Raw genomic sequence first — 27,945 nt, forward strand, 5'->3', positions numbered from 1 at the left:
GCATTTGCTGGGTGAGTGAAGGAATAAAACCCAAACGCCTGGAGACGTGATAACGCGTCCGGGCCCGGGGCACGTACAGACACGCAGTCGCCAGGCAGGTGCGGGGCTGCTGAGTAGGAGTTGGCTTACGCCGCAGTGTGAAGGATGGTTTTCACTCTCCGTGTGAAGATGTGTATTTAAAAAGGTATACGGGTGCTGTGGAATAAGGGGACAAGAAATGCTCTGAGTTATTAACCGATGCTTCTCTGCTTTTGTCTTCCCAGACACCGTTTGCTTTTGACTCAAGATGATTTGATGTTTTACAAAGAACTCACTCACCATGATGGCTACACAGACGTTGAGCATAGACAGCTATCAAGATGGGCAACAAGTGAGCGCTGGCGCTCTGTTCCACGTCCTAAGTAGTCAGCCGACCTAGTACTGGAACGCCAAGAGTGCCTTGTGTGTCACAAGCTAGTTTCCGCGAGGGTGCAGCTTCAATGTTGAACGTTTGGCGCATTTATTATATCTTGGTGCTCAGATAGATTAGCTGTAGAATTGTTCAAATAATTTCCTAAATGACACCGAGATTGCCAGTAATTTTGAGTCCCCGCAGTCATAGTTTCTTGGGAATTGACCTTTCTAACGTCAGTGTTAGTAAGTATCGTTGCTCTTAAAGGTTGTGGTGATTATCATGGACTCCCGTGGTGCCCAGTTGCTGGCCTGCGCGGGAGCTGTGCGGTTTCGTTCCCCTGCATGTGGGTGGCAGAGGGGACCATCCGATGGCACGTGGGGTGCAGCTGCGGTGCTGTCTCTACGTCTCCTGCCCCTGCAGGAGACGGTCATGACGCTCGGCTCCCTGCTCAAGGGTTTAGGGACCGCCCCCCCAAACCTGGGGCGCCTCGCCCACCTGTCACTCCCCACTTGGTGTGACTCAGGGGGTGTGTAGGACCTGAGCTGCGACCCTGTCCCCTTCCCAAGTCGGGTCTTCCCTTGATGGACAGTTTTGTTCCATTCCTGGGATGTTTCCTGTTGCAGTGATTTTGGTTTTGTTGATTTAAAAAAATGTTTTAAGTGTTTTTGCTTCTTAGAGGTAGGGAATTGTATTTCAGGCTGCTCTCTTCACCAGGAAGTCCTCTGATATTTCCAAGAGATTTTGCTTCTCAAATGCACATGTCCCTGCTTTCCCTGGGCCCTGCGGTGGCTCCTTGTGGACTCCCTGCCCGGAGGGCCCTACGACCTCACAGGCTCTCACCTCTGCCTGCCCCGGGGCCCTGGCTCTGGTTGCCCCTGGGCTCTGCTTCGCTCTGTCCTGCAGGTCTTTGCTTCGCCCCGCTTTCTGCGAGGACCACCCACTGGCCCTGGTTACCCCCACGGCCCGCTCCCCACCTGCCACCCGCTTCCCGGTCCCTTCCTCTGATCTTTGTTCTCCATCCGTGGCAGTGATCACCTTCCGACACACCCTGTTACGTGTCCGTCTCCCTCCAGCTGGTCCCTGCCCTGATGCAGGGAGTCCAGGGCAGGGCTGGGCGCAGCGGGGAAAGGCCTCGCTTGTAACAGCTCAGCACTTCCCGTGACGTGGAGAACCGCTTGTGAGCATTCCTTTCAGTAAGCATTTGATCTTCTACAGTACAGACAGACCGCACTTACTTAGCCAGTCCTATGAGGTTGAACATTTAGATTCCTCTTTTTTCACGATCATTTTTTTTAAATCCTGAAATAAATCCTTTAAGGCTTTTTTTATAGTACTGTCAGAGTTCTCTCCAGAAGGACTGTGTTTGATTGGGCTTTAGTCAGTCGCTTTTGGTTTTTGGTTTTTTTTTTTTTTGTCTGCATTGGGTCTGGGGCGAGCAGGGTCTACTCTTCGTGGCGGTGCGCGGGCTTCTCATCGCGGTGGCTTCTCTTGTTGCGGAGCATGGGCTCTAGGTGCACAGGCTTCAGTAGTTGCAGCACGCGGGCTCAGCAGTTGCAGCACGCGGGCTCAGTAGTTGCGGCACGTGGGCTCTAGGCGCGCGGGCTTCAGTAGTTGTGGCTCGCGGGCTCTAGAGCGCAGGCTTAGTAGTTGTGGCGCACGGGCTTAGTTGCTCCACGGCATGTGGGATCTTCCCAGACCAGGACTCGAACCCATGTCCCCTGCATTGGCAGGCGATTCCTAACCACTGCGCCACCAGGGAAGTCCCACTCAGTAGTTGCGGCGCACAGGTTTATTTTTTTAAGAGAGAAGCAATTCCCAAGTATACTGTTCCATCTAAAGGCAGCAGAATGGAAGTAACCTGCTCACTCTGGCCTGTTGGAGAGTTGAGAACAGGGCCTGAGCCCGGACCTGCAGGGCTGCTCTCTCGGCTGCAGCCCCGAGCACCAGGCTGGGTTCCTGGCAGGATGCAGGCTCTCCCATCTCCGTGGATGAGCTTCCCCCCACACCCCCACCCCGCCACAGGTTCCCCAACAGGCTGCTTCCTTGAGGGGTGGGGGGGTGGCAGTTGTGGGCGGGGCAGGTGGATCCCAGATACCCCAGTCCTGAAGAAGCTGAGGAGGGTGGTGATCTGCTCAGGGATAATGAGAAGTTTACTGTAGCGATTTTGTTTTATTTGTAAATTGAATTCTTTATGTTGAAGGATTTAAATCCTTTTCCCCTAAGTTACAAACAACACAGCCAGTTTAAAGCAATTTCAGTGGTAATATCTTTAAGGCTTCTTCTTACGTTTAACACTGTTTCTTTAAACACCGCTGGTCTTTGCTTTCTGGATGCAGTGACTTTCCTTAACATTAAAAAAAAAATTTATTTATTATTTTCGGTTGTGTTGGGTCTTCGTTGTGGTGTGTGGGCATCTCATTGCGGTGGCTTCTCTTGTTGCGGGGCACGGGCTCTAGGCGTGCAGGCTTCGGTAGTTGCAGCACGCGGGCCCTAGAGTGCGCAGGCTTCAGTAGTTGTGGCTCGCGGGCTCTAGGGTGCGTGGGCTTCAGTAGTTGTGGCACGTGGGCTCAGAAGTTGTGGCTCGTGGGCTCAGTAGTTGTGGCACACAGGCTTAGTTGCTCTGCGGCATGTGGGGTCTTCCCGGACCAGGGCTCGAACCCGTGTCCCCTGCATTGGCAGGCAAATTCTTAACCACTGCACCACCAGGGAAGTCCCCGTAACATTTTTATAGCTTGTGTCTTCCTGAGTTTAAGGATAGGTAAGGGAGAATTTCAGCCCTGTCACAAATATGGAGCATCTTGGGTTTGAGTTGTTTTTGTGACAAGATAAGAAAGCTTGGATTATTTGTTTATTCTTCTCTTCCTGCCACGTTACTCAGTGTGAGGACAGAGAACAAGGAGAGGCAGACGAGAAAGACTACACGTGTACCAGTTCCCTTCAGGGATGCAGAGTTATTACGGTTCTGAAAATCATAAGCATTTCACAGATATCGGTCCTCTCAATTTTTAAATGTTTTGGAAATTTGACCTTTGTTTTAGCCATTTAGAAGCACACTAAATTCAAAGGAGTTTGTTGGTAGTATTCTTTACGTATTATTGCGTGTCATATAACTGTCTGGCAGCTTACCATTCCACTGCATTTCTGTTTGAGAATAGAATACAGTAAGTCCCCTGCATACGAACGTGTTCCTTTCCAACAGCAAGTTCGTGTTCAATTTGTTCATAAGTCCAACAGAGTTAGCCTAGGTATCCAACTAACACAATTGGCTATATAGTACTGTAGTGTAATAGGTTTATAATCCGTTCGCATCTTTGAAAGTTCACAACTTGAAGGTTCGTACATAGGGGACTTACTGTACTTGGTAGCAGCTTATTTTCTTTTTAGTAACAAAAGTTCTCTTCCTCCTTTCACAGATGCAAGTAGTAACAGAGTTAAAAACGGAGCAAGACCCCACCTGCTCTGAACCGGATGTGGAAGGAGTGAGCCCTCCCCCTGTGGGGTCCCAGACCCCGATGGACGCAGACAAGCAGGCCATTTATAGGTAGCAATGAGATGTGAAGCGTGTGGGTGTTCAGAGGAGTAAAGAGAATGGAAAATCTGGTTAAATGGAACGTGAGCTATTAGGCAGGCAGAGCAGTGAGGCATGATGTGATAACTACTGGGGTGAAAGTTTTCTCAGATTACAATGTTATTCCTAATATCTTTTTTAAAAAGTTTAAAAAGTTTACATTCCTTAAAAAGGAATGTAAATCTACATTTTAGTCACCCTTACAAAACACAATCTTCAGGCCCAGATAGTTGTACTGGAGAATTCTACCAAAAAGAAGGAAAAGCAGTAAGTCGACACAGTCTTTTCTAGAAAATAGAAGAAGAGGGAATGTTTCTGAACTCATTTTATGAATTGAACATCACTCTGATACTAAAGCCAGACAGAGACAATATAAAAAAAGAAAAACTAAAGACTAGTATGCCTCATGAACTTTGGCATAAAAAGCATTCATAAAATATTAACAAATAAAATCCAGTAACATGTAGAGAGAAGAATGTTTAGTGACCAAATGGAGCTTATTCCAGGAATATGAGACTGGTTCACCATTCAGAGATCAACCAGTGAGACCCACAACGTGATCATATCAAGTGATGCAGAAAAGCATTTGACAGAAGTCAACAGCCAGTTATGATTAAAAACTGTCAGTGAAGCAGTAATAGAGGGGAACTTTCTTAGCCTGATGTAGGGAAACTATGAAAGAACCCTGCAGCTCGCATCATACTTAATGGCGGAAGACGGAATGTTTTCCCCCAAGTTTGGGGATAAGGCAGAGGTGTCCACCCTGACTCCTGTTCAGCTCTGTAATGGACGTTTAGCCAGTTCACCGAGGCAAGACAAAAGAAAGAAAAGGCATATCAGGTTAGACAGGAAGAAATAAAGCTGGCTTTGTGCACAACTGACATGATTGTCCACATATAGAAAATCCCAAAGAGTGTACCAAAGAACTTCCAGAACTAAATAAGTGAGTTTAATTAGGTCACAGGTTGCAAGGGCAACACACAGAAACCAATCCTATTTCTCTACCAGTAATGTACAATTAGAAACTGAAATTAAAGAGAAAATACCACTTTCGAGAGCTCCAAAAAAATGTAGGTATAACTCTAATAAAGCACATACAAAACCTTTATGTTGAAAACTATAAAATGCCAATGGAAGCAGTCAAAGGAAACCTAAATAAAGGGCATACGATGTTCATGGATTGGAAGACTCAATATAGTAATGATGTCATTTCTCCTAAAATTGCTCTATAGCAATTACAATTGAAGTTGTAGCAGGATATTTCTGTACATATAGACAAGTTATTTCTAAATTTTATATGGAAGTCAAAAGAACTAGACCAGCTAAAACAATTTTGAAAAGAAGAATAAAGTTGGAAGAATCAGTCTACCTGATTTTCTCAGTGGAGAAAAGGTGGAGTTTCCAACAAATTGTCCAAGTTGGAACAATTGGACATCAACATGCAGAGAGAAGATCCTTGACCTAATCTCACGTCCTTTAAAAAAATCTACTCAAAATGGAGTATGGATCTAAAAGTAAAATTTAAAACTGTCCAACTGGTGTTAACCATACAGTGAAATATTATGCAGCCATAAAAAAGAATGAAGTACTGTTACATGTTACAACACTGATGAGACTAGGAAACATCATGCTAAGTGAAAGAAGCCAGACACCAAAGGTCACATAGTATATGACTCCATTTATATGAAATGTCTAGAATTGGCAAATCTGTAGAGACAGAAAGTAGATGAGTGGTAGCCTGGGGCTGGGGTTTGGTGGAAAATGGAGAGTGACTGCTAATAGTTACAGGGTTTCTTTGGGGGATGAAAATATTATAAAATCGACTGTGGTGATGGTTGCACAACTCTGTGACTATACTAAAATCCGTTGCATTATAAACTGTAAACAGATGAATTATGTGGCATGTGAATTATATCTCAGCAAAGCTGTTATATAAAACATTGCATATGTACATACTAAAACATTTTCATGAAAGTGTAGAACACATATTTTAAAATTTTTCCCCCCAGGCATCCACTATTTCCATTATTAGCTTTGTTGTTTGAAAAATGTGAACAATCTACACAGGGCTCGGAAGGCACAACTTCTGCCAGTTTTGATGTGGACATTGAGAACTTTGTAAGGAAGCAAGAGAAGGAAGGAAAGCCCTTCTTTTGTGAAGATCCAGAAACTGACAATTTAGTAAGTAAAATACATGTTTTTACTTTTTATTTCTTCTAAGTTTAATCTGTTCGATAAATTTTAAATTTCTAGTTAGAACTTCAGATTGTTTGTGGCCAAAGGGGAAAACTGTACAATTCATGAGATAGTTTTCCGTGTGTGACTTGAATGTCGCCAGGTCTCCAGCCTTCTCTGTTGACCCCTTCCTGTAATAATCCAACAGGATGGCTTGAGCCTGCATTCTGAGTGGGCTGGGGGTTCAGTCCCTCCCGTATGTTCAGGAAGGTCCACTGGGGTCAGCGTGCCCTGTGTCTTGCTTCCTGGGAACGTGTCTGGGCCCAGCTTCAGGTGTTGGCTCTTCCCTGATCGTGGACCACAACTTTGTTCTCCAGGACAGCTCTGTCTGGAGGCTGGCACTGGTGGTGGGTGACAGGCTGTGTGACAACTCGGAGTGGCCTGTGAGCACAGAGCAGGGACGTGAGTGTGGAGCAGGGATGGACCTATCAGGGGTCCGACACCCCTCACGGCCTCCCTTAGGCTTTCAGTCTGAAGCCAGCCTGGCTCAACGCGGGTGCCCCCCTCCCAGGTCCAGTGCTCCAAAACCCTGGGTTCTCTGTGCTTCCCGAAAGCAACGGAGAGTTCCTTGGGCTGACATCACTGCTGTGCCCAAGGGGAGTGGCATCCTTAAGCACCGGGCAGCCCTGGCAGCCTGTGTCTGGGGCTGGATTCCCACTAGAGTTGGCCAGCTCCCAGACCAGAACCTTAGGCCCCCTCATCAGCAGGAAAGGGTCTTTGGAAAACTTTTCCCTGAATAAATTGCCTTGGTCTTAGGTGCTATTGTTTTTAATTTTTCATTAATATTCAACCCTTACAGCCAAGGAGATCTTACAGGTGAGTTGTCTGACTTCGAGTCTGTCTCCTCTTCTTCGAAATGGGACCAACAGTGCCTGCCTTTTGGGGACGAGGACCAGATGCTCTCTCTGCCTCTGCATCTCTGCTATGCGGCCAGCAGCGAGGAGGGCACGGGGGTAGCCAGCATGGGCCAGGCCGGCAGGGACCAGGGCTCTCCTGCCTGGTGCCCTAGCACGGGGCCTAGCAGAGCTTGATGCTTGGTCGTTCTCACTGCTGACTGGCTGACGGGTTCACTCCACAGAGACGCGTGAACTGTCCCCACCAAGGTCACGGGGAAGGAGCTGAGTTTTAGGCTGTTCGTTCACAGGAAGTGGTGTCTATGCTACTGGTTCATCACTAGTGTCAGTCATCTACCGCTGGGAGACGAGTTACCCCCAAATGTAGTGACTTTGTATAAAACCGAAGAACTTTTAGAAAAATTGTAAGAGAAAATCTTTAGGATCTGGGGCTAATCTAGGGGTAGGCAGAGTTCTTAGACTTGATGCCAAAAGCAGAATCCATTAAAGGCGGAGTTGGTAAGTTGAACTTCTTCAAAATTAAGAACCACCCGGGAGGCGTACGGATTCATCCCCATTTACAGATGAAGGAGCAGTAGCAGGGCGAGGGTGAGTCGCTGGGCAAGGCCAAGGTCGAGGCCCGGCTGGCTCCCGGAGCTGTGACCGCCTCTGTCCCTGCACGCCAGGTGGAGCCGAAACAACAAGCCCCAGGTCAGTGGGGCTGGAATGCGTGGTGGTTCTGCATAGTATCTGGTGTCTTGCTCCTCCTGTTACTGGTGGTACAGGAGGCCTCGGCTGGCTCATAACCAAGCTGAGTCATAACCAAGCTCATAACCAAGGAGAGTCGTGTGGTGATAATGATAACTTACCGTCATGCTCCCTTTTTCTGGTCTGAAAGTCTTCATTTTCTTGCTTCTAGATGGTAAAAGCAATCCAGGTTCTGCGTATTCATCTTCTTGAGCTGGAAAAGGTTAATGAACTCTGCAAAGATTTCTGCAGTCGCTATATTGCTTGTCTAAAAACGAAAATGAACAGTGAAACTCTCCTGAGTGGGGAACCTGGCAGCCCGTACTCCCCTGTCCAGTCCCAGGTATTTACGGCGGGCCCTGTGCTCCTGCTCGCTCCCTGCAGCGTCTGCAAGGGTGAGACGTGCTGAGGTCTGAGGCCGCCAGCCCTTTCAGGACTGTGGGGCCGCCCTCTGCTCTTCTGCCCTGAGGATCCTCTAGGTCTCTGAACGTGGCCTGTGCTGGGAATGTGTTCCCTCGGGCCAGAGAGAGAGCCCGCCTGGGCTTCGTGCCGTGAAAAAGGGAGGCTTCACTCTGTGTCCTGGACCCTGGAGCCCATGTTTCTGGAGGCCAGAGTACCAGTCATTTCTTTCTAATTCTTTTTTTTTTTTTTAATGAATTTTTAAGATTGTGGTAAAATACACATAACACAAAACTTACCATTTTAACCATTTTAAAGTGCACAGCTCAGTGGCATTAAGCACGTTCACATTGTTGTGCAACCATCACCACTGTCCTTTCCAGAACGTTCTCACCTTCCCAACCTGAGACCCTGTTCCCCTGAAACACTGACTCCTCACTCTCCCTTCCCCTCCCCCCCCCAGCCCCTGGCCCCCACTATCCTGCTTTCTGTCTTTGTGAACTTGACGACTCTAGGTACCTTATGTGAGGGCAGCTATACCCTGTTTGTCCTTTTGTGTTTGGCTTATTTTACTTAGCATAATGTCCTCAAGTTCATCCATGTTGAAGCACTGTAATATTTAGCCATTCTGAAGGGGTGTAGTGACGTTTCATTGTGGTTGTAATTCGCATTTCCCTGATGGCCAATGATGTTAACCATCTTTTCATGTGCTTACTTCCCATCTGTATATCCTCTTTGGTAGAATGTCTGCTCGTCTCTTTTGTCCATTTTCTAATTGGATTTTTAAAAAATGGTTGACCTTGGAGAGTATTCTAGATGCAAGTCCTCCATTGGATATATGGTTTGCCAGTACTTTCTCCAAGTCTCTAGCATATCTTTCCATCTTCTTAACAGGGTCTTTTGCAGAGCAAACCTTTTTCATTTTGATAAAATCCCATTTATCAAATTTCTTTTTATGAGTCATACTTTCAGTGTCAAGTCTAAGAACTCTTGGCCTAGCCCTAGGTCCCAAAGATTTTTCTCTTATTTTTTTTCCTAAACATTCTATATTTTACATTTAAATCCATGGCCCATTTTCAGGTTTGGTTTTTCTTGCCTATGTTCGTCCATTTGCTCCAGCACCATTTGTTGAAAGGGCTGTCCTTCCTCCATGGAATTGCCTTTGCACTATTGTCGAAAACTAGTTGGGCATATTTGTAGGCCCTGTTGCTACGTTCTCTGTTCTGTCCCATTGATCTGTGTATCTAGACCGCAGAGTCTTGATTCCTGTGGCTATATAAGTCTCAAAATTGGGTAGATGGATTCCTCCTACTTTATTATTTTTCAAGATTATTTTAGTTATTCTAGTTCCTTAGTCTTTCCACATGAATTTTAGAATAATCTTGTCTATATCTGCAAAAAAATGTTACTGAGGTTTTGACAGGAGTTGCGTTAAACCTGTGTGTCATCTGGGGGAGAGTTGACACCTTTACTGTGTTGACTCTCCCAGGCCACAGTCGCGGTGCTCTCTCCACTAATTTACTCTTCTGTGATTTCTTTCATCAGTGTTTTCTCGCTTTTGACATAAAATTCCTGCACACGTGGTTTTAGAATTATACCTAAGTATTTCACTCTTTTGCACAATCGTAAATTGTATTATATTTTTAACTTCAGAGTCCATGCCAATATGTAGAAATCCAGTTGATTTTTGTATCTTTGTCTTGTATCCTGGGACCTGGCTGAACTTCCTTATTAGTCCTAGGAGATCCTTTTTGTAGATTCTTTAGGATTTTCTACCTGTTTAGTCTTGTCATCTGCAAATAGGGACAGTTCTATTTTTTCCCTTCTGATCTATATACTTTCTGTTTGCTTTTCTTGCCTTGTTGCTCTGGCTGGGACATCCAGTACTATCCTGAATGGGATTGAGGGGACATCTTTGCCTTCTTCCCAGTCTCAGAGGGAATAGTGGTGGGTTTTTTTCTAGATGCTCTTTTTCAGGTTGAGGAAGTTCCCTTCTATTCCTGTTTTTCTGAGAGTTTTTATTATGCTGAATTTTAACAAATGCTTTCCTGCATAGATTGATACGTGATTTTTCTTCTTTCATCTATTAATACGGTAGATTTACATTACTTGATGTTTTTTGAATATTGAGCAAGCTTTGCATTCCTGAAATAAACTCCACTTGGCCCTGGCACATAATTCTTTTTGTATAGATTCCTGAAGTCTGTTTACTAATATTTTGTTAAGCATTTTTGTGTCTATATTGAGGGATATTCGTCTGTAGTTATCTTTTTCGGTACAGTCTTTGGCTAGGTTTGGTATCAGGATAGTATAAGCTTCATAAAATGAATTGGAGAATGTTCCCTCCTCTTCTGTTTTCTGGAAGAAATATGTAGAATTGGTTAATTGTGTTAATTCTTCTTTAAATGCTTGATAGAATTCTCCAGTGACACTACCTAGACCTGGAGATCTCTTTTTCGGAGGTTTTAAAATTACTAATTCAGTTTCCTTATTATAGGGCTATTCAGATTATCTGTTTTATGTTGGATTTTGTCTAAGATGTCAAATTTGTGTGTCTAGTTATTTACAATAGTATTCTTTTTTCATCTTTTGATATCTTCAGGGTCTGTAGTGATCTCCCCTGTTTCATTCCTGATATCGGTAATTTGTTTTTGCTCTTTTTTTTTGTCTGTCCGTCTTACTAGAGGTTTGTCACTGTATTGATCTTTGCAAAGAACCAGCTCTTATTTCATTGATTTTTCTGTTTTTCTATTTTCAATTTCATTGATTTCTGCTTTAATCTTTATTATTTCCTTCTTTCTGCTTGCTCTGGTTTCATTTTGCTCCTCTTTTTCTAGCTTCTTGATGTGGGAGCTTAGAATACTGATTTGGATTGCTTAATTTTTTTTTTTTTTTTTTTTTTTTTTTTTGCGGTACGCAGGCCTCTCACTGCCACGGCCTCTCCCGTTGTGGAGCACAGGCTCCGGACGCGCAGGCTCAGCGGCCATGGCTCACGGGCCCAGCCGCTGTGCGGCATGTGGGATCTTCCCGGACCGGGGCACGAACCCATGTCCCCTGCATTGGCAGGCGGACTCTCAACCACTGCGCCACCAGGGAAGCCCTGGATTGCTTAATTTTTATTCTGACCAAGTTTATATAGCAAACTTTATATAGATCTACCAAAGCTTATACGTTCAAATGGATGTGATAGCCCACAGAGTAATTGTCTTTGAAGGATATCTACTTAGGCTATTTAACCGCTCAAATATCTGGGTGCCTGCTATGTGCCAGACCCTGTGCTGGATGCCAGGTGCAGAGATCCGTCCCTCGCCAACTCCCAGTCCAGCCATCACAGGAAATGGATAAATTGGCCCATTTGGATCTGACTTCAGATGGGTAGATTCTCTGACATGGTATTTACGGACATTTGCATGGAGCCTGCAGTAGGCCAGGCCCAGACCCAGCACCCCACAGACGTGGACACTGGGGGCTCTGGTGTGCTCTGTGTTGTGGGAAGGGCAGGTACAGGCTGTGCCCCTGGGGGTGACTCCCCAGCCTGTGGCATCATCTTTTGAATAGCTCATCCTGTCCAGGAGGCTTTGGTTCTTGGAAAACTCTGAGCCAAGTTGAATGGAGAAGGTGTGTGACTCGATCAGGTAATTTTAGTCTTCCTAGTTATATCTCCAGGGCTCTAGGGTGTGTTTAATATGCTGATGAGGTGAAAGATAATCTTTTGGAAGCTAAATTGAAACTAATATCTCAGTATTGATCATATCATATTTAACGTTCAGTCAGTTTGGCATCTCTTGCTTCCAGATATGTCTGTAACGCATGCCTTACGAAGGCTTGTCCTCTGATGATGCTCTTTGCCTCAAGCATCTTTCCTTTACTGATGATGCCATTATGCCACGTGTTTTGGAGTTTTAAACATGGGTTTTCTGTTTTCTGATAACATAACCCGTTCGCTGTGTGTTTATGACTTCCAGCAGATTCAAAGCGCCATCACAGGAACTCTCAGCCCCCAAGGAATCGTGGTGCCAGCATCCGCTCTGCAACAGGGGAATGTCACCATGGCAACCGTGGCAGGTATGACGACAGAAAAAAGGACACTTTCCTTGAGCTTTTGCAGAAAGAAGTCCTTTATATTAGAATGAAGAAGTGCATAAACATGGTTTCTAATTAATGCCAGTTCCCGATACAGGAGTGTCAATGTCTAGAGCTCTTTGAATGCCTGGCTCTTGTTCATTCTCAGTAACAAATATTTTATACAAATTGGGTTTCCCTCTCAAAACATATTGGCAGGAAAGTTTTTATATGGGAGTTGAAAATATATAGCAAAAACCAGCAGAAATTTTCAAATAACATAGTTTTTAATTGTGCTCTTAGCAGCACCTGGAAGATCTTAAGTAGCGTCATTAATCGATGATAAGCAAATGAAAGTGCAGCCTTAGTGTCAGTATTACTTGTTATGGATGCACCCGGGAGCTCTAGAATCTGTCCTCTTCCTGTGATGGTTTTTCTTATACGTTGCACATACAGAACCATCATGAAAATGGAATGGGCCCAGAAGGAGGGGGAGAAATTGAACTAAAACCCTCCACATAATCACACAAAGGGAAACCTCCGCAGGAAGATGAAAGCACGTTGGATGAAAAAAATAACTAGAATAAAAATATTTGTTATCTAGCGCCTTTGGCCAAGTCCTTTAATACGTGCCAGGAAATGGAGGCTAACAAAGGAGGGGGCTCACAGACTGCCCCCCAGCCACCCCGCCCTGCGCTGTCTCATGAGAAGCCATGGCTGCGCGCCCCGCCCCGCCGCCCAAGTGAAAAGTCAACTAGCAAAGTGCTGTTGACCGTTCGAAATGATTTTCAAAGCTCACAAGCTACAGATTTTGTTCTTTCGGTGAGCACACCGAGAAGAGCGGGTATAATCGTTGGGACTGGAGAGTGACTCAGCTTTTCGGGTCCCTTTCTAGGCGGCACAGTCTATCAGCCGGTCACTGTCGTCACTCCCCAAGGCCAGGTAGTGACACAGGCGCTGTCGCCCGGCACCATCCGGATCCAAAACTCCCAGGTGCGTGAGCTGGCCCCGCGGGGTGCCTGGGGGAGTGTTAGCACAGATGCAGGGGCACAGGCGGCCCGGGCTCCAGCCGTCCCCTCGGCGTGAAGGCCATTCGGGCGGTCTCCAGTTAACCTGAATGTCGGTGTCTTGCGTCTTCTTCACGGTTCATCTTCCGCATTGTTGCAGACAGAGTTCAGAGAAGCCTAAGGAAGGAGGAGAAGGTCCCCCAGGATCCCTCCCCGCGAGGGGCCACTGCTGTCCCGTCTACCGTGGGGCTGTGTGGTTGTCTCCACTTCAGGAGGGCGGAGGCTGTGTAGACGCACCCTGCCCGGATCCCCGGAAGTTCACCCTGACCCAGGCCTCCAGCTGAGGGGGCGGGCTTGGGCCGGCAGAAGTGCCAGCGCTGGCAGTGCCGTGATGTGCCCCAACCTGGGGGTCGTCTTACCCTCTCTGTGCCTTTGTGGTAACGTGAGACCAGTCCCCTCTACGTTCTAGGGACATACACACATTTTTTTTTAGTTTTTACACTTAGCTAGGTTTAAATCAGAAGCAGTGTTTTCACCATCAGTTCTTATTTAAGATCATTGATTCATTCTTTATGTCAGTTCTTTGTCTTCGGCCTGCACAGATGCTTTGTACATCCTCGTTAACCACTTTGAGGCCCGGCCTTGGGGATGTCAGTGTTTTCTTAAATCAGAAGCAGGTGTGAGAGGGCCTGGGGCAGGGGCTGCCTGGGCACACCCGGGGCCAGGGCACGAGGTGGCCCCCAGGCCCAGCCACGGGGAGTGAGGGTAGGCGCCCCCAGCGCCGGCCCGCCATCCCTGGCCAGCCCGCCGTCCCTGAAGTTTTCCATTCACAGTGGCTGGGAACAGAAAGCTGGTTTTCAGAGCGTTTCCTGGCCTCACAGTGAACTGTTTTTAGAGGAAGGAAACACTGTGAAGTCCAGTGCTTACTTGTACAGTGGAGGCTCATTCGTTCTGCTGTTGAAGGAAGAATTTGACCGAGTTTTCATAGCAGATGTGCAGAGTTTGGGTCACATCTGCAGAGCCCCTGCTCCCTGAGGTTGCTGGCCCGGAGCCGCCTCTGCTCTGGTCCTCGGTGACCCTGCAGCCCACCCTGCACTTGTCCCCTCCCCGTCACAGCCCCGGCGTCTGTCCCTGGCAGGGCGGCAGGGCTGGGGAGCCGGAGAGACAAGCCCTGCGCAGGGTGGGTGGGGGGTTTCACGGAAGAGTAAATAGACCGGCTGGGGCCCAGTTGGGGCGTTCCGTGACCAGGGAGCCCTCGCGTGTAGGTACGTGTTCCTGCAGAGCTGTTGTGGCCGCTCCGGGCGTTGTTCCTTCTCATTTGGCCGACGTCTGGGTCCTTGCTGGGCTGCAGGTAGTTAGGGTGAGTCTTCCTCAGCAGTGATGGCTTCTATGTTCTAGAAACTGGAGGTCAAGAAAGCGCGTGGCTGTCTCTGACGGCGCATGGCGGTGGCCGGCCCCTCCCCGCGCCGGGCGCATTGGCCACGGGGGCATTTTCTGACCCGGCCCCAGCCACACAGAGGAGCCGGACGCTCTTCCTGGGCTGGGCCATCTCTACGGAAGAGTCCCTGTTGTGCTCGTAGTACATACTCATTTAAAAGCGTTTTTTTCCGAGAAAACAAGAAGCCAGGGCAGTGAGATTCCACCGATTTCTCCTCGCCCCACCCTGCTCCCCTTTTCCGGGACAGTCCTACTTGTACAAAACCGTTATTCGCATGTTCGGGGTTGTGCTGTTGTCTGACGCGTGACAAGTTTTCGCCTCCTTTTCACGATTTACAGCGGTGCTTGACTCTCTGGTATCAGGTCGCCCTGCGCCCGCGTTGCTGAGAGGCCTGGATCAGACTTCGCTCCCCTTGGGCGACCGCTTTCAGGCCTCCTGGCCATTGCTTCTGTCGTTCCCTCCGTGTTTGAAATAAAATCCCATCCCCTAACTCACCCGTACAACCTGTAGCTTGGGCTTTCTGTCCTGCTGGGGGCTGTGCTCTCTCCCGTCCCCTCCCCGGCCAGGATGCCGTTTTGTAGACACAGTGCGGCTGATGCGTTTTCATTGTGAACATCCTCACGAGTGTGTAAATGCTGGTTGCTGCCGAGCTGCGTGTGTGACCGTGATCACGCTGCCTGAGTTAGCAGCTGGGTCCCCCCTGCCCCGCACAGTTTCCATGGCATCAGTGGCTGAATCCTCACGGATACCCCAGCGTGTTTTCGGCCTCCCCGTCAGGTAGCTGGCTGGGGCCGCGTGGCCTCGGGGCTCTCAGCTTCCTGGTCTCCACCTCGGCCGGGCGTCGCACGTCGGGCATCCGGCACGTCACCCTGATGAGCCCCTTCTCCACAGGCCCATGTCCTCTACTTTCTAGGCTTCACTGCCCCTTGGAGAACTTGCGGAGAAAACGTGTGTGGGAGGTGCCTCGCGTTGGGACTTAGCAAACCTAGAAGTGACTTAGTCTTGGTCTCATCCTGACACGCAGTTGGTTTGCACGTACAATTCCAGGTCGGGAAGGGGCTCCCCGGGCGCTGTCAGCGTGTTCTGGCAGCCGCGCTGCCTTCGAGAAGGTCAGTGTGAGCTCCGCTTTCCTGTCTTCTGTGTTTTCTCCTCTGTCAGACGCGTTTTCCCTGAGTTTTCGGCGCGGGTCCTGTTTGTCGGCTGCGCTGGGCACTGCCGGGGACCTCGTGTCCTTGAGGCTGGGACATTTTCCTGAACTCTCTGTGACAGCCCTGCCCCCGCCCCCAACCTGCACATTCTCTCCTTCCAGAGCCCTTACTGATCGGACACTAGGCCTTCTGAACCGAGTCCCTTGATTTTTCTGTATTTTTATATTTGTCTTCCCATTGTCTACTTTCCCAGAACTTGCCTTTTGTCTTCCAGCCCATCTGTTACGTTTTCCAGTTCAAGTGTAGTTGTCATTTCTGAGACTTCTTTACGTACTCTTGGTTCACGGGTGGTTGACGTGTGCTTTGCTTTCTGCACTTTCCCGTCTCCCCCACGTCACACCATTCATTTGCTTTGCTGTTGGCTTTTTGTGACGGAGGCGTTCAGGTATTTGGGGGCAGTCGGCTGTCCTTCTAAATGTAAACATGAGGCACCAGAGTGCTCTTTGGTGCTTGTCAGCTGCTGGGCTTTGGCAGGCCGGCTCACCTGTGGCCTCGCCTCCAAATCCTGCCCTCCCTCAGCCTTTTCTTCCTTCCGTGTCCCCGGAGCAGGACTCCGATCTCTTGCTTGGGGCGGAAGCACAGCTGCAGGAGCAGGAGTGGGCGGGGCTCCCACCTGGTGTGCAGATCTTCCTCACCCTCCTTCTGGCCTTGCCCCGCCTCCCACCCTCCAGCTGTGCTCATTCTTCAGCCTCTGGTCTGTTTCTTTGGGAAAGAGACTCCGAGTCTCTGCAGGGCTGGGGGCAGGTCCGTCACCCGCAGAGAACGATGGGGAGTGCTCTGGGGGCCCCACTGCTTCTTAAATGGGTTCTCACCCAGTTTCCTAGGCTTTTAAATCCCCCTGCCACGCGCAGGCTCAGGCTTTGCTGGAGGGCGGTGGGCCAGTTGGCCGGTCCCCTCGCAGGCCCTCGGCTTCGTTGGCCTCCCCAGACCCCGCTGGTGGCATCTGTGAGGTCGAGTCGTATGGCCAGCTGTCACTTTCCCTGTTCATGAGTCCACACTTGTTTTAACCCTGCACAAAAAAAGCAACAATGAAACTGAAATACATGTCACATTGCATGAAGAAGCTCATGTATTATATTGAGGCAAACACAGCAGACAGGTTCCATTCTGGCCCTAGTGGAACTAGTTTTAAAAGCCCATTTTTCATTCTTTTTCCTGTGCACACAAACGTGAGCATACAGGCAGTGCTTAATACTGTTCAGTCCTTGGGACTTCCCTGGTGGTCCAGTGGTAGAGAATCCGCCTTCCAATGCAGGGGACGCGGGTTCCATCCCTGGTCGGGGAACTAAGATCCCACATGCCGTGGGGCAACTAAGCCCGCGCGCTGCAACTACTGAGCTCGCGTGCTTCAATGAGAGAGGCTATGTACCACAAACTACAGAGCCCACGCGCCCTGGAGCCTGCGCGCCACAACTAGAGAGAGAAAACCCGCACGCCACAACTAGAGAGAAGCCCGAGCGCTGCAACGGAAGATCCCTTGTGCCTCAACTAAGACCCGACACAGCCAAAAATTAATCAATCTTTAAAAAAAAAATACTGTTCAGTCCTTTAATGAACAAACACATGCATTCCAGAAAAACAGTTATGCCCTTAGTGATAATCTTAGGTTTTAAGAAATTTTAGGTATAGTTAGTGGTGGTAATGTCTTCTTTAAGTCATAAATTCTGTCTGTTTAGATGTTGGTGTTCAGTCTTTTAAAGAATTATCCAAAATGATGTAAATCCAGAGGAAGTACAAATAATAGAAACCTCTCCAAAATAAACTTCCAAATCCTGTAAATTATGTTTATGACTATATTATACTGAAACTGACCTACAGAAGTTGATGCTTATTTATTGATTTTTACTTTTTTTTTTAGTACATCTTTATTGGAATGTAGTTGCTTCACAATGCTGTTAGTTTCTGTCGTACAACAGAGTGAATCAGCCATATGCATACATGTACCCCCACATCTCCTCCGTCTTGAGCCTCCCTCCCACCCCTCTAGGCGGTCACACAGAAGTTCTAAGGTAAAGCGTGGATCACAGAGGAGAGGTCCCGATGTGTCTGTGTGGAGGCCCCAGCGCTGGGCGTTGGTTTTCTCCCTGGTCTGGGGGGTGAACGACACGGGCACCGTCTCTGCAGCCGCTGGGCGTGAGGTGCCGCTGCCCCTGGCTGGACGCGTGGGGCCTGATGCTCTCTCCTCGTGTCTGTGTGAGCAGACGGACGCTCATCTAAGGGGACTTACACACGTGTCCTCTCCTTCCGAGATGGAGTGAACAGGCTGTATCTCAGGCTCTTCTCAGGGTGAGGGGCGCAGTGTCTCAAGTGGCCGCGGAGCCGTCTGGGCAGAGGTCGTCGCCTTGGCCCCTCTGCGCGGTGGTCGCTCCGTCCGCACTTTGTGTGTTTCTTTCTCTCCTCCTGGCTGGGCTCCTCTAGTTAGTGGCCCTTCCAGCTTCCCCATCCATCCTTGTCGGTTGCTTGAATTCTGCTCCAGGACAGGAAATGGGCTGTTGTCGCATCTGTCGCTAGAGGAGACACGCTGAGGACAAGTGTGCGTGAGGGCGGGGCCCGGCTGCGGGCAGAGTGGGACACTCGGGGCTTCTCGGTGCCCGTCCCACCCGCGTCGCCAGACGGGGGGCCCCTGCGCGGCTGAGACGCGAGGGTAAAGGGTTACAATGCGAGGGGCCACGTCCTCGGAAAATCAGCCCTACAGGGTCCCAGTGTTTACGCCTTTCCTGTAGATAAGACATCTAGCCGTAAGATCCTTGGTTATTCTCTCCACCTGCACTCGTAAGCTACTTGGATATGTCATCATTTTCTATGCTTTCTAACGTTGTTTTTCAATTGTTTAAAAGCTTCAGTTACAGTTAAACCAGGATCTCAGCATCTTGCATCAAGATGACGGCTCATCTAAGAACAAGAGGGGGGTCCTGCCGAAGCACGCCACCAACGTGATGAGGTCCTGGCTCTTCCAGCACATCGGGGTGAGGACGCGCGTGCTCTGCAATTAGCCAGACCTCCGTGATGCTTTCTTTCTGGCTTATTTTCTAGAAAAAATGGACTTGTGTGGGCTGGTAGGCCTGGGTTTAAGAATCGGTGTTCTGTTGACTGTCCCTGATGGGTCGAGCACCGGACAGAAGGGAGGGTTACCCAAAAACTGGTGACAGCGAATAAGTGCAGCTGATGTTAATGGTACACGCCTGCGAGAGAACCTGCCCGTGGAGGGCGCCTGCGGGGAGGGGAGGTTAATTAGAGAAGTGGGCAGAGAAGAGGTGCTCTGGGGCAAAACCTGGGAAAATAGTGATGTTTGGTACGTTGTATTTGGGAGGGAGATGAGGCGTTGAGCTTGTGGACGGAGGGGTTGGCACGTGGGCCTGTGACCGTGAGGGGGAGCTTGGCGTGCCTTAGTCTGCGTGGCCCCCTGTCCTCACCTGGACCTCGGCATGTCCCCCTGAAGCCGTCCTGTCTCGGGGCGCACGCTTGCCCACCGATTTCTGGGGAAGGCTGGCTGGTTACCTGCCTCAGTCCCAGTCCCCATGCCCCCGACCTTGGGGGAGGGTGTGACCGCGAGTAGCTGCCAGGAGTGACAGCCTTCTCGCTGCTGCCGGGTTGGGAAGGACCAGGCTGGCCCCGGGGGGGCGCAGTGGGAAGGTGGGCGCACCGCCGGGTTACGGCCTGTGCAGGCAGAGGGAGGGGCCCGGGGGGCGTGCGGGCGGATGCGGAGGGCCGGAGGGTCGGGAGGGCCGGGAGGGAGAAGCCCCTCTCCGCGGACCTGTCCATCCGCAGCCCCGGCCCGGCCGCTCCTGAGAGCTGAGCTGGTCGGCCCGGACCTGCGCCTGGGCGTCAGCGCCGCCGACACCCGCTGCGGCCGCCTCCTCACTGCCCCGGCCTCCTCGCCCCCACCCCGTGCGCCGTGGTGCCCTCGGGTCTCCGCGGCGCCCCCCGCCCGGGCTGCGGCCACGTCCGTGCCTGGGCGCCCACCTCCGTCCTCACCCGGCTGTCGCCTCCGGTCCCCCTGGGGTTTGGCCCTGGTCGCTGCTGAGCCCCCTTCCTCCGCCCGGAGCTGGGCTCTGCGGGCTGTGCCCCGGCCCGGAGGGGGCGGCTCACGTGCCGCGGGAGAACGCGGTCGTCAGCGGCAGTTGCGAGCCCGCCTAGAAGCTGGTCCTGGCGAGGGTCACGAGCAGCGGAGAAGTTTAGGGACAGAACATTACAATGCTGTTCGCTGCGATAGCGGGAGATGGGCTGGTGTGTGAGGTAGGACCTGGCAGTGTGACGGAAGGTGGTGCAGCGAGTTAACACGATAAGCGAGGGCCAAAAGCACTAGGAAGCTGTAGGTACGTGGACGTAAGGGACAAAGTGGAACGTACGTGTCTGTAAATACACTGTGAGTGTTACAACCGGTACATGTGCCTGTAAAGTAGTGATCGGACTACAACACAAGTAAGTGATGGGATCGGCTATTTTCCTGTTAAGTTTCCTTTAATGTTTTAATCATTTCTAAAATAGACCCTGCTCACAGGTTCAATTAAAATGAAGCGTTTCCTGTGTCTTCTTCTCGACCCCATTTCTCTGAAATACTGTCCTCTCCTCGTAGTTTTCCTGACACTCTAGGCAGCACTCATTACTGTTTTGGTGGGTTTTTTGTTTTGTTTTGTTTTGTTTTCTGGTTTGTGTACTTGCTTCCTGCCCCCTTTTTATTTTATGAGCTTTTTTTTTTTTTTTTTTTTTTTTGCATTACGCGGGCCTCTCACTGTTGTGGCCTCTCCCGTTGCGGAGCGCAGGCTCAGTGGCCATGGCTCACGGGCCAGCCGCTCCGCGGCATGTGGGATCTTCCCGGACCGGGGCACGAACCCGTGTCCCCCGCATCGGCAGGCGGACGGACTCTCAACCACTGCGCCACCAGGGAAGCCCCTATTTTATGAGCTTTTTAAAGGACAAGAACAATATTTCTGTTTCCATAAACTCTCCCTTGGGGCCAGGTGCTTATCTGTAGAATGAAAGTGAATCACTGTCGGTAAGTGTGAGGAGTGGGACCACTGCTGTTGAGACAAATGCGGTTATCCCAGAATGCACAGGGCCCTTCCGGACACACTGAGTGTTCCCTTAAAAACCAAAAGAGACCCCCACCTCCTTACTTTGTTGGTGCCAGTCACTCCCTGGGGTCCTGCTCGGTGCAGAATAAGGGCCTTCAGTGCGTGCAAGTTTTAGAGTGAATGTCATACTGGTTTCTACAGGCGGATGGTAAACGACCTTGTAGAAGTTGTTTATTACTGTAGATAGAAATTGTCTTCCTCTGGTACGTCTGTGAATTTTGGGACAAGCATACTGCACTTTATTGCGCTTCTCAGATGTTCGTTTTTCACAGACTGAAGGTCTGTGGCGACCCTGCCTGGATCCCGTCTGTCGGTGCCATTGCTGCCAACAGCGTTTGCTTCCTTCACATCTCGGTGTCACATTTTGGCAATTCTCTCAGTATTTCAAACTTTTCCATTATTATTATATTTGATATGACGATCTGTGCTCAGTCATCTTTCATGTGACTTTTGCAAGAAGATTACAGCTGAAGGCTCAGATGACGGTTAGCATTTTTTAGCAATAAAGTGTTTGTAAATTAAGGGACGTACATTGTTCTATTAGATGTAATGTTACTGCATACTGCGTGGACTACAGTAGAGCATAAACATAACTTTTTTTTTTTTTTTTTTTGGCGGTAGGCGGGCCTCTCACTGTTGTTGCCTCTCCCCTTGCGGAGCACAGGCTCCGGAGCACAGGCTCAGTGGCCATGGCTCACGGGCCCAGCCGCTCTGCGGCATGTGGGATCTTCCCAGACCGGGGCACGAACCCGTGTCCCCTGCATCGGCAGGCGGACTCTCAACCACTGCGCCACCAGGGAAGCCCTAAACATAACTTTTATATAACATTTTTGGAAACACAAAAACTCGTGACTCGCTTTATCGCAGCATTCGCTTTACTGAGGTGGTCTGGAACTGAACCTGCAGTATTTCCTAGGTGTGTCTGTACTTATTATACTTCTGGCTTTTTCTGAGTGAAATATTTCAGTCATACGTGAAATAAAGAGTAAATAGACGACACCCCGTCCCCAGCCCTCAGTTCAGTTTTCTTCCAGCCGCACACGTGAGTCTAGCGACGCCGTAGGTGACACCCATGCATTCCAGTGTCAGCTCATGCTTGCGCTTCTCGTGACAGAAACGTGTCGCCTGAATGTGACGGCCTGGAGCAGCCCCGTCCGCTCCCTGCCTCCTCCTGTTCAGCCGGCCCAGGATGCGGGGAGGGTGTGCACTGCCCTGCTCAGCTTCCTCTTTGTAAAATCAAGGTGGCGACAGCTCTGTGACCGTGAGGAATCAGTGAATCTCTGTAGGATGTACAGGGGTGATCTGTGCGCTCTGTCTTGCTGTGGGTCAAAACTCAGCCATTTATCTGCTTTAAATGGATGCAGTTTATGGTCCTTGAACTACACCTGTAACGTTGATACAAAAGCCATAGATCGTATCGGGTGCTTAGAGCAGCACCTGGTGCAGCCCAGGAGCCCCTCTGCATGCCCCGCGCTCTTCCCTACGCCGTGGCCTTTGAGCGTGCGGACTCCTGTCTGCATCACACCTCTGCCTGGGCTTTCACTAGCTGCTGCAACACCTGTGTTCTTGGGCAGCTGGGAGAAAGGCTTTATTTGTTTTAGGCATTTCTGGAAAAAATGATGAGACTGAAGTTAGGTTTTAGCTACAAGCACCCTTGACACCAGTTTTTACTAACGATTATTTGTGTGCTTCTGTTTTACCAGGATGATCTTGAGTTCCTTTTTAAAAACTGAAGTTCACGGTGACCCTTCTTTTTATTTTCAGCATCCCTACCCGACAGAAGATGAGAAAAAACAGATTGCTGCTCAGACAAATTTGACACTACTCCAAGTTAACAACTGGTAAGTGGTGCCCGCTTTCTGAAATTGTGCCATTCCGCATAACAGAGCACCTGGCAGTCCTGACACCAACAAGTAGTAAATTTTAGTTGAAGTATATGAGTTCTTTTAACTAGCATTCCCTGTGTTATCAGAGTCTGGAATTGGTGGCAGCCAGGTAAGCATAAATCACACACACTTTCACCTTAAATTTTCAATGCTCGATACCCCACTAAGGACCTCTTGCCGACATCCTCCTCCCTCGATTAGAAATGGGTTTCTCCAGGGCATTAACCAGCGCCCCTCACCGCAACCTCCACTCAGAAACACGATGTTTCCGTGGACGAGCTCCTCTGGGCGGTGGACAGCCGCGGTGTGTTCCCCTCAGCCCTGGTGGCCCCTCCGCACCCCTCCCACCTTTTGAAACCTGTGTCACTTGTTCAGCAGTGACTGGGGGAGGGAGTCCCATGGCTGGCCGGCCGCGCGGTGGTCCTGCCCCACAGCAGGCCTCAGGGTCCTGGGAGGGAAGCGTTTCTTTATGAAACACCCTGTTCTGGTTCTTGTGTCACGTGTCAGTGTGGACACTTGGACCCTGACCGTGATGGTTTTTCCTTTAAATAAGAGGCGTTCACGTCACAAAGTGGCGTTGAGGTCTAGGTGTGCGCTTGCATTCTGCTTGGCGGTCATTTGCCTCATTTTTATTTACTTATTATTCAGATGTAGGAATTGATTTCAGGTTAATGAAATTGGCTTGCGTAAAAGAAAAGGAAATACAGATTCTACCACTTGTAAACGTTGTTCTCTTTTCATTTTAACTGTTAAATTTAAACTTGAAGGTCAGGTGAGTTCCAATATAAATGATAAAATCTTCCATTTTGGGCAGTTGTGTATGCAGGAGGTATGCTTTGGCATTGCATCAAGTATTTCTAGTGTCTTGCATTTGGGCCAGTATTTTTTACTTAGGTAGCCATAATAGACCATACTCTTTGAATTATCTCCTGTTAGATCTTTCAGATAGAGTGTTAACAAGAGTTCAGAGGTTTCGAGTACCGTGTAGCTGTGAGTTTTGGAACGTCTTAGCATGTTCTCCGTTATTTTCATGCGGTCCCATGTAGAGACTGTGTCTGGTTTAGTGATGGGTGGACTGAGGGATGAGAGACGCAGAGGTGTGTCTCTGGATGTCCTGATGTGTTCGCCGCCGGTCAGCCTTCTCCTCGCTGTTTATTCCTCACGTGCGGGCTCCCTGGCCTTCCCGAAGTCGCTCCTCTGCTGTCTTAAGAGAATTGTCTTATCTAGAAGGTTTGACCTCAACTTTTAATTTTGAAATTCATCACAGTTTAAAACATGACTTTTATAAATTCTAAACTTTCTAAAGTCTTTTAGTTAATATTGGGAGCTATTTTTACCTTTTGTGACTTTGTTTCCTTTTATATTTGCAAAAATTATATCTTGGAGCGAGACTGGACAACACTCACCATTAGCTTATGCCTCTGCCTCGTAGCAGCTTTGACAAAGATGGATAAAGAGACAGTTTGAAAGGTAGCAGCGGGTGTCCCTTCCCAGGTGGCGCTGGGGTCGGCGGTGAGCTTCTGGGGCGGTCATGACCCTCCCAGTCCAGCTCACGCTCAGTTGCTAGGACCAGAGATCGACGCTGAACGAAGCTCTGAGGCACCAGCCCGGTCATTTGTATTATTAGAATATGTCCTAGTGCAACTGTAGATGTTTTTGAATCTCAGGACTTTGAAGTTAGGCAACCTCAGAGCCGGACATCTGTCCACACTCAGGGCTTGGTCGGGTGGGACCCTCAGGTAAGAGACGCACAGCCTGCAAGCCCTCGGGCATCACGAGACTGCAGGGGTATGTAGTTTTGCTGCGTTGACCTTTCTTTTCCTCAGAGAAAATCATGCCACATTCACAACTTTGACAGTATCATCAGTGTCATTATGAATATCAATTTCACAAACAGGGAATAATCAGTTAAAGTGGAAGAAAGGCACCGTGGAAGAGTTGGTCTTTATTCAAATGAATTACTTTAAAAACAGCCCTGTTCTGTGGACATTTAGATAATATGCATGTCGTTACTCTGAGTGCTTCTTCTAACAGGGAATACATGTTGCCGCTCGTGTGGTCTGTCAGGTGGGCCTGTTACTGCCTTGGGCGGCCTCGGAAAGGCCGTTTTGACCTGTTTCCTGCGCGCAGGTTCATCAATGCAAGAAGACGAATCCTGCAGCCGATGCTGGATTCTAGTTGCTCAGAAACTCCAAAAACAAAGAAGAAAACTGCTCAGAACAGACCCGTCCAGAGGTTTTGGCCCGATTCCATCGCTTCAGGAGCCGCACAGCCAGCCGCCAGCGAGCTGACCGTGTCCGAAGGTGGGGAGCGGGCCCGGGCCTGTGCCCTCGCAGCCGGTGGGCGGCCGCCGTGCTGGGGGCTGGGGGCGTGTGAGGCTGTGAACCAAGGGCAGGCAGTGGTCTTTCTGCATCTGACCATGAGAGAGCGCTGGTCCTGCTGCTTGTTAGGGGTGCACGTGTGCCCGGGAGAGCCGGGTCCGAGGCCAGTCCCCCGAGGTCTCTCCCGTCTGTTTCTGTCCCTCCTGCTTCGGTGCAGGGAGTGGATGTGTTGTGCACTCACCGCCTGGTGCTTCACCCTTTATGTCCCTGCGGCCCTCATCCGGCTTTTCCTCTTCCCTTTGACCCGCGTCCCCTCATCACGGGCCACTGTTTCTGTGTTTAGTTGACAAGCATCTTCTGTGTGCGTGAGTTCCTCACACTTCAGATGGTTGTGTGTGTGTATTTTTAAATGTAATAAGTTGTGTTATTATCGCATTCTTACTTTCTCGTTCTCCTCTTACTTTTTCCGCTCAGCAGTTTACTGTTATTCAGTTGGGAAAGTTTGGGGCCATTATTTCTTCAAATATATTTTCTGACCTCCCCTCCCCCAGGGGCTCCAGTTGCCCATATGATAGGGCATTGGAACTCACACAGCTATGGCTGCTTTTTCCGGGATTTTGGATTCTTTTTCTCTGTTTCATCCTGGATGGTTTCTCTGTTTCTATTCCTAAGCTTCCCCAGTCTTGTGTTCTGTGATGTTTAATCTTCCGCTAATCCCATCCCTGTGTTTTTCATGTTGGACATTGTCTAGAAGCTCCACGTGAGCTTTTGTATCTTTCACGGTCTACTGAAGTTTGGAACAAACAGCACACGGCGGCCAATAACTGTTTTGATGACCTCCTCTGCTAATTGTAACATCTGTCAGCTCTGGGCTGGTTTCTGTCCACTGAATTCTCATTACGGGTTGTTTTCCTGCCTGTTTGCATGCCTGGTAGTCTTTGACTAGACGCCAGACACTGTGGGTGTTACCGTATCGGGGGATGGGCGCTTCCGTGTGGCTCCAGGTCTTCCTGAGCTATGTTCTAGCAGTTAGGTTGCTTGGCACTCTCTGATCCTCTTGTGCTTTGCTTTTGCAATTGGTTCTTGCCTGGTGGTCCCGGCAGTGCTGGGTCCTGGCCTGCTTTTCCCCCTCGACAGACAGAGGCAAGACCTGTCAGTGCCCGGCCCAGGGCCTGTGCTTCAGGGTGTGTCCAGTCCAGCTCTGCCAGCTCTGGACACTGTGCTCTGTGATCTTTGGGGCTGATTCTTTTCCAGGCCTCAGTTGTTTCCTGCACACATGCACTCATCTGTCCTCTGCCAATGCTCAGGGTGTCCCAGAGCCGGGCTGGCCCTGGGCTTGGAATGGGCCCCTCATGGTATGTGCGTTTAAAGCTTTGGCTTCTTTACTTGGGTTTTGATAGGCAGTCGTTTTACCTTCATACTTAAATCATTTGTATTTTCCGTTTTTGTTTTCCTTTTTAATTCAAGGATTAGTTAGAAAGGTTTTTTTCCTCTCTCTCTCCCCCTCCCTTGCCCCGCTCCTGGAAAAGGCAATACCTGTCTACTGGGCAAGAAGTTCAGGCAGGGATATCCAGTGAGAAGTAACCTTTCCTCCACCCTGGCTTCTAATCTTCTCCAGAGACAACCCTTAGCACCAGTTTCCCGTGGAGGCTCCCAGTGCGTGTCTGATGCCGTGGTCTGTGCACAGACAAGAATGAATGCATGAATGAATCGCTTTTAAAAGTTTCCTGAACATGTTATACTATATGAATTATGTATACCACAGATGACATCCTCTTGCTTTCTTCACCTGCTGGTGCTGTGGAGATTTTTATGGACGGGCACGTGTGACCCACCATGTGGGGTTCCCTAGCGCAGCGCCGTCCTCGGCCCAGCGTGTCTCATCGGCGTCCCGCTTGCGGGCCCTTGGTGGTCTCCCCGCTCCGCTGTTGGCCGGGGGAGCGGGAACGCGTGTGGCAGGTTCTCTTTCTCCCTCTCAGACCGGCCTGCCTCCCTCTGACCCAGTCCTCCCACCCCGTCTCCCCGCCTTGTTATCTCGTGGCCTCTCCCCTGTGTCCTGGGTCTCTTGTCCTCTGTGTGGCGCTCGCTTTGTGCCCCGGCCGTTTGTGCCCTTTACCGTCCTGACCCTCGGACCCTCTGTAGACTGAGAGCTTAGCTGCACAGGGTCTGGGGCCCATCCTGGAGACACGGGTCCTTAACTCCCTGCGATGGTCCCAGGAACGTGCAGGGGGCTTCGCGGGAGGTCGGGCAGCCCGGCCCCACGGGTCGAGGGCTAACGGTTTGCATCTGAGCGCCGATGGCGTGGTGACAGCCGCCTTGTGCCACAGGAGCCGTCGTGACCATCACCGCGCCCGTGAGCATGAACGTGGACAGCTTGCAGTCCCTGTCGTCGGACGGGGCCACGTTGGCGGTACAGCAGGTGATGATGGCCGAGCAGAGTGAGGACGACTCGGTGGACAGCACGGGGGACGGCGGGGCGGCGCTGGCGCCCGGCCACCTGGGCGGGCTGGTGCTGGAGGACAGCGACTCCCTGCAGTAGGGCCGCCCGCCCCGTGTTTTATAGTTGGCACAGCAAACATTTTACACAGTTTTCTTTCTAATATGTTTTATATGTAGGCATAGAAGAGTGCACTTTTGTATTTCCTAGTAAGCTTCCAGGGCGTCTTTGCTGGTGCAGCGACTTCTTTCAAGGTGTGTGTGTGTGTGTGTGCGTGTGTGTGTGTGCGTGCGTGCGCGTGCGTGTTTTTAATGAAATTCTTTCAAGGTTTAACG

The 27,945-nt window shown here is 49.8% G+C and overlaps 1 protein-coding gene across 5 annotated transcripts; it reads left to right on the forward strand.

Moving 5' to 3' along the window:
• Positions 1–319: 319 nt before the first annotated feature.
• Positions 320–27,826, forward strand: PKNOX1 (PBX/knotted 1 homeobox 1; the record flags this gene model as incomplete). Of its 5 annotated transcripts, none has more annotated exons than XM_079704397.1 (10): positions 320–370; positions 3,808–3,935; positions 5,972–6,143; positions 7,950–8,120; positions 12,142–12,241; positions 13,134–13,231; positions 18,729–18,857; positions 22,731–22,807; positions 24,983–25,155; positions 27,501–27,826. In XM_079704397.1, 10 exons carry the CDS (start codon positions 320–322, stop codon positions 27,710–27,712), a joined length of 1,311 nt encoding a protein of 436 aa, XP_079560523.1. In that variant the 3' UTR covers positions 27,713–27,826. The 5 variants fall into 5 exon arrangements, with proteins under 5 accessions (XP_079560523.1, XP_079560525.1, XP_079560526.1 ...); XM_079704399.1 differs by having other exon boundaries at positions 18,735–18,857; XM_079704400.1 differs by having other exon boundaries at positions 13,143–13,231.
• Between the last annotated feature and the right edge of the window lie 119 nt (positions 27,827–27,945).

This window comes from Hyperoodon ampullatus (genome assembly GCF_949752795.1).
Source record: "Hyperoodon ampullatus genome assembly, chromosome: 5".
NCBI lineage: Eukaryota > Metazoa > Chordata > Mammalia > Artiodactyla > Ziphiidae > Hyperoodon > Hyperoodon ampullatus.